This window comes from Bison bison, unplaced genomic scaffold (assembly GCF_000754665.1).
Source record: "Bison bison bison isolate TAMUID 2011002044 unplaced genomic scaffold, Bison_UMD1.0 scf7180017864384, whole genome shotgun sequence".
NCBI classification, from domain to species: domain Eukaryota; kingdom Metazoa; phylum Chordata; class Mammalia; order Artiodactyla; family Bovidae; genus Bison; species Bison bison.
Window position 1 is genome coordinate 12,474,703 of NW_011494956.1, and position 6,592 is coordinate 12,481,294.

At 40.6% G+C, this 6,592-nt stretch overlaps 1 protein-coding gene across 2 annotated transcripts in view; it reads right to left on the bottom strand.

The window, feature by feature from the left end:
- Window positions 1–854: 854 nt before the first annotated feature.
- FAIM (Fas apoptotic inhibitory molecule) overlaps window positions 855–6,592 on the bottom strand; it is a 16,515-nt gene continuing 10,777 nt past the window's right edge. For both annotated transcript variants that reach the window (XM_010858212.1, XM_010858213.1), the window contains exons 4-5: window positions 6,005–6,054; window positions 855–1,299 (exon numbers count right to left, since the gene is read on the bottom strand). In XM_010858212.1, coding sequence (XP_010856514.1) covers window positions 1,150–1,299; window positions 6,005–6,054 — 200 coding nt within the window. In that variant the 3' untranslated portion in view covers window positions 855–1,149. The remainder of the gene's footprint in view (window positions 1,300–6,004; window positions 6,055–6,592) is intronic.

The following is a 6,592-nucleotide window of genomic DNA, read 5'->3' on the forward strand; positions in this document are numbered from 1 at the left end:
AAACTGTAAAAACAGGTACAAAGTTTATTATTAGAGGCACAGCACAATGTATGGGAGAGCACACAGGAAACCAGTTTGTTTATCCAACTCAGAAGCAGGGCAGAGATACACACCCAAGAGAAAGGATATGGGCAGCCTCTCTAACAGGGAGTGCAGTGCATCAGACACTAGGCGGAAACACACCTGGAGAGAAATGCGGGTGTCCTGAGTGAGGAGGAGCAGCACAGTACTGAGGTGACGTCATGCACTTATGAGGACAGTCCTTCTGGGTCTTTGCTTACTCTTGGCCAATTGTTTCTCTTTTCACACCTGAGTGGTCCATAGATCCTCCCCAAGATGTATGCACAACTTTTTGCAAAGAAGGATCCCACTGTAGAAGCCTATGGCTGCATATCTACACTGATTATGGAGTGGGGTCCCCTTACTTTTCGATTCTCAAGAAGACTTCCTGAGCATGTAGAGACAGGGAAGTCTTCCTTGACCTCAGGAGTAGGCACCTTATCTCTTTGCTTTAGCAGAACTCAGCTTCTACCACTAGCTTTGTCCTTGGAGTATCTGGGTGAGAACAAAGGCTCAGTTTTACCCAGAGACCCACTGTCTCCTGCCTCAAACCCTTGCTCTAGAGTCTGTGCTCCACGAGAGAAGCCACTGCAATGAGAAGCCTGTGCACCACAATGAAGAGCAGCCCCTGCTCATCACAACTAGAGAAAGCCCACACACAGCAATGAAGACACAGGGCGGCCCAAAAATAAAAACAACAAAACAAGTTTAAAGTGAGTACATTGGTCAGAAATACATTAAAAAAAATATATATACAAAGACATCCATTTCAAGAAAGACAAATCAAGCAGCACTGATGTTACTTTATAGTGTTTATTATACTAAAAGTTGCTCCTATGAAACAGTAGTGATTTTTTGGTCCATATCTTATTTTCCATTTGACTTTAAAACATTTTACATTATTTATAAAATAAATTGCAATTTTCATGATACATATTTTTTTCCTGATGCTTAAAATACTACTTTCAAGAAACTAAAAAACAGGGTGACTAGATGTACTGAAAAGTACATGCTGAACATATTTAATTACCACAGTAATTTAAAAGTCCTGATCTTTACTTCTTAAGATTAAAATTCATTAACATGAAGTCATTCAACAATCTCTGGGATTTCTCTGTTATCCACAATGAGACTATGAATAATCCCTTCTTTCCGCTTGCCGCTACTGACAGCCTTTATGTAACAGTCATGATTCCCAATATTGAAGTGAGTTTCAGTCCCATCATCTACAAACTCACCCTAGGCAAACAAAAGTAGGAGGAATTAGTGTTCCAGAAACATTTATCTTTGTCCAGAGCATTAACATCACCAAGAAAGGGAGGCATGATGAAGTACATGTTAGCTCAATGGTAAGCTTTGCAAAATTAAAATTATAAGCTTATTTTTAGGTGTTTTAAGGTCTAAGTTATACATTCAAAGTCTTTTATTTGTACCACTATAGTCTTTAAGAATCTTGTTTCAGAGGAAAAAAAAAGTATATCTCATGGCTATGTGACTATAACATATACTATGCAGATAATACAGACTTTTCAAAAGTAAAAATGATAGGAAATTTGTGATTCCTTCTATACAAAGAATGGTTTACATGCATTGCTTTATGGCATCCTCACAATAACCTGATTGGAGTATAATTATCAACATTTTATACATGAGGAAACAGGCACACAGTCATTAAATAACTTGCTGAAGACCCCACTCAATAAGGGATGGAGTGTTCTTCGCCACTCTAAAAATCAGATTCCTCAGGCTATAGGTGGCTTACAATAAATAACAACATAAATAACATAAAACCTAACACTATTGTAAGAAGAGGGTGCAGGAATACACAGAAGAACTATACAAAAAGATCTTCGTGAGCCAGATCACCACGATGGTGTGATCACTCACCTAGAGCCAGACATCCTGGAACGCAAAGTCAAGTGGGCCTTACGAAGCATCACTACAAACAAAGCTAGTGGAGGTGATGGAATTCCAGTTGAGCTATTTCAGTCCTACAGGATGATGCTATGAAAATGATGCACTCAATATGCCAGCAAATTTGGAAAACTCAGCAATGGCAACAGGACTGGAAAAGGTCAGTTTTCATTCCAATCCCAAAGAAAGGCAATGCCAAAGAATGTTTAAACTACCACACAAATTTCTCTCATCTTGCATGCTAGCAAAGTAATGCTCAAGATTTTCCAAGTCAGGCTTCAACAGTATGTGAACCATGAACTTCCAGATGTTCAAGCTGGATTTAGAAAAGCCAGAGGAACCAGAGATCAAATTGCCAACATCCACTGGATCATTGAAAAAGCAAGAGAGTTCCAGAAAAACATCTGCTTTACTGACTACACCAAAGCCTTTGACTGTGTGGATCACAACGAACTGGAAAATTCTGAAAGAGATGGGAATACCAGACAACCTGACCTGGTTCCTGAGAAATCTGTATGCAGGTCAAGAAGCAACAGTTAGAACTGGACATAGAACAACAGACTGGTTCCAAATAGGGAAAGCAGTACGTCAAGGCTGTATATTGTCACCCTGCTTATTTAACACATATGAGGGTAGGTCATGTGAAATGTTGGGCTAGATGAAGCACAAGCTGGAATCAAGATTGCTGGGAGAAATATCAATAACCTCAGATATGCACATGACACCACACTTATGACAGAAAGTGAAGAACTAAAGAGCCTCTTGATGAAAGTGAAAGAGGAGAGTGAAAAAGTTGGCTTAAAGCTCAACATTCAGAAAAGTAAGATCATGGCATCCAGTTCCATTACTTCATGGCAAATAGATGGGGAAACGATGGAAACAGTGACAGACTTTATTTTCTTGGGTTCCAAAATAATCACTGCAGATGGTGACTGCAGCCATGAAATTAAAAGACACTTCCTCCTTGGAAGAAAAGCTATGACCAAGCTAGACAACAAATTAAAAAGTCGAAACATTACTTTGCCAACAAAGGTCCGTCTACTCAAAGCTATTGTTTTTCCAGTAGTCATGTATAGATGTGAGAGTTGGACTAGAAAGAAAGCTGAGTGGTGAAGAATTGATGCTTTTGAACTGTGGTGTTGGAGAAGACTCTTGAGAGTCCCTTGGACTGCAAGGAGATCAAACCAGTCAATCCTAAAGGAAATCCATCCTAAATATTCATTGGAAGGACTGATGCTAAAGCTGAAACTCCAATACTTTGGCCACCTGATGAGAAGAACTGAGTCATTGGAAAAGACCCTGATGCTGGGAGAGATTGAAGGCAGAAGGAGAAGGGGATGACAGAGGATGAGATGGTTGGATGGCATCACCGACTCAAGGGACATGAGTTTGAGTAAGCTCCGGGAGTTGGTGATGGACAGGGAAGCCTGGCGTGCTGCAGTCCATGGGGTCACAAAAAGTTGGACACGACTGAGCAACTGAACTGAACTGAGTCTAGACTTGCTGCATATGGTACAACAGCCCTTGGCCACAGGTGGCAATCACGCATGGAATGTGGTGTGTCTGAAATGAGATACACTATTATAGGGGAAAATATACAGTGGATTTGGAAGACTTAGTATGAAACAAAGAATGGTTAAAAAAAATTCATTGGAAAATTTATATATTTATTACATTTTAAATAATATTTTTGATACAGTGACTTAAATTTTTATTAAGAAGAACTTCACCATAAGACTTTCGAAATGTGGTTATTAGAAGTTATATATGATGCTCGTATCTGTGGCTCATAGTATATTTCTGTTGAACAGCACTGATTTAGAGTAAAAAGATAGGGGCCAAGGAGCACAGAAAAGTAAGGAAGAGCATGAGGCTTAGAGGATAAAAATGAATTATGCCAAGAAGCAAAAGAAGCACTATCAGATGTACAACTTGGCTATGAGCTTCCTGGCAGCCAAAGCAGACAGAGCAAGGCCCCGTCCCGTTGCTAACATTATCTAACCAGAGAAAGCACAGGAGGCATCAGAGAGGGAAGCTTTTTGTTTTTCTCTGGGAAGAATCTGGCCAACACGGATGTGTACTGACCACCACAAGGACTGGGGGTGGGGTGCTGATCCTGGAGTCCAGTGTATTCTTTTAGCCCTTTTCACATTGAGCTTTGCAAAAAGCCTTTAGGGCATACTTCTGTCAAAATCAATTTAGAGAGAAGAGCAAGGTTTGAGTGATACAATCCTTGTAAATTGCTTCTTGGCAATCTGACAGATACATAATCTGGTCATGATGCTTTGAGATGAAAAGGAAATGGAGAAAAAAAGCTGCAGTTCACAGGCAACGAGAGCAGGTGTGCATAGTGCTGGGGAAGGCTGCCTGACACAGAGCTGCCAAAACTACCTTGCCAACTAGGCTGCAGTTACAAGGAGGAGACAACTGGGTGAGAGAGAGGTATTGTCCAAACACTTGTGGCTTCTTGTCAGTTAGGAACAAAGACATTGTGGATGAATATTATTTCAACTTCTTGCTTATTTACAACCACATTCTTGAAACAATGCTACTTTTGCACAGGAGAATTCCTGGAGGGTTGGAGGGAATGTGACCCCAAACTGCTGACTCTTCATCTAGAAATTTCCATGGTAGGACAGAAAGAACAGAAAGGACCACCAGGTATGGCATCGGGCACCCAATCCATGTTAATGGTAACTGAATCTGGTCCAAAACAGGCCCTAAAATATTGAAGAGCTCACTAAGCCTCTCTGCATAAAAGTCTCAATGGGTAGATGGAACCGGAGGGTGGCTCAAACGCTGACATTCAATTTTGAGTGAACCCTGGTTGCATTTCCCTTTAAGAATTAATATCAGGATTAAGAAACAGAAACACATTAATCTTTGTAACTTTTGATTTCTGGCTTGTGCACTTCCTTAGAAGCAGTTGCAAGACCCAGCAGATTCTAGCTTGTCTACTGAATAAATTCATTCCAGGCCTTCCCTCCAAGGACTTCTCCTCACCCTCCCAGACCTACAACAGATAAAGAAGGTAATAGCAGCAACCACAATGGGTAGCTAGCTACAGTATGCCGGCAAAGAGAGCTTCTCATGCTTTTCATCATCTCTAGCTCTGGTGTCACAACTGAAGTCAGCACGAAAGGGGACACCCAGGATGTTATGCCCTACTTGCCAGCTGATCCCATAACACGTGGATATTTCCCCCCAGTGATTCCAGTTCCTAGGCCCACACTGCCTGGTGTCCAGGACTGTCTCCTCTGCCTCACTTCCTCCATGTGCTGTGCACACCATGATTATATCCTACCTACTTGAAATTCACATCTATACTTATCCCACCACAGCCATAACAGTGCAAGGCAGCAAAAGTCCAACACACTAGGGTTTTCTCGGCTACAACGAGCGGGGCAGCCTCTCAGCACTGCTACTCTACAAATTCCACTTGTCTTCTGGGGTTTGTGACAGTGCCCTTTCCTGTTTGCCTTTGTCTCATCTGACATGTGTGCTTCGTTTCTTTTTCACAACCTTTGCTTTTAGAAAGTACCATCTGTTTTGAGTGTATGGTGTAAAGCTTTCCTATTCAGAGTGTGACCATGGGCCAGCAACTTGGACATCACCTGAGGACATGTTAGAATATGATTTTAGCAAGATCTGAGATGATTCTGTGCTTGCAAATTTGAGAAACAGTAGTATAAAGCACCACTTTAACCAGGATAAACACAAGAGGATGCAACCTTTGGGAAGGAAGTTTTAAAATGTGGGCTAGATCTTTTTAGGATAGAGGATCGTCCAGGAAAGGACAAGCAGGGTCCAAGGCTGGTGCCAATCACCAGATGAGTTGTTTCCAAACTCTCACTACCCCAGGCACTGCGCAGGAAAGGGCTTCAGATTCTGGAGTCAGGATTACTTCATCTCTTTTGTTTTTAACCAAAAGGACCTTCATTAATTATAAATATCTGCATCGTTAGGAAACACAGCAACGTTTCACTGGTCACTCATGCACATGGTGACAGTGACCAAATGATCAACTTACCGCTGTCTCCATTTTTTTACCATTGCACCACACATCCAGAGTGTCTTTCTCTGTAAAAGTAACCGATTACAAAAAATTATAACCTGGGATTTAAAGATAAAGTTAATTCTTTATTATTTTAAGAAAACTTTGATACACTGGATTTTGAAAACTCCACTAACTTTTCATGGCTTTGAAATTCTTCCAAATTTGAAGAAATTGTGTTTTTTTGTTTAGAGACAAAATCAAAATGAAACCACTCTTTTAAGACAAAATTATGATATATACTGATGAAGATTTGTTACAGAAAATCTATAAAGGAGGATGCAGACAAATGAATGTAACAAGAGACGTTTCCATATGAGAATGTCCTTTTTCTTAAACATCACCTGAAGTGTCTTAATTAAATTTCTAAGGTCTGGTATTGAATCAAAGAAGGGTTTATACACTCCTTGGAAGAAAAGTTATGACCAACCTAGATAGCATATTCAAAAGCAGAGACATTACTTTGCCAACAAAGGTCTGTCTAGTCAAGGCTATGGTTTTTCCAGTGGTCATGTATGGATGTGAGAGTTGGACTGTGAAGAAAGCTGAGCGCCGAAGAATTGA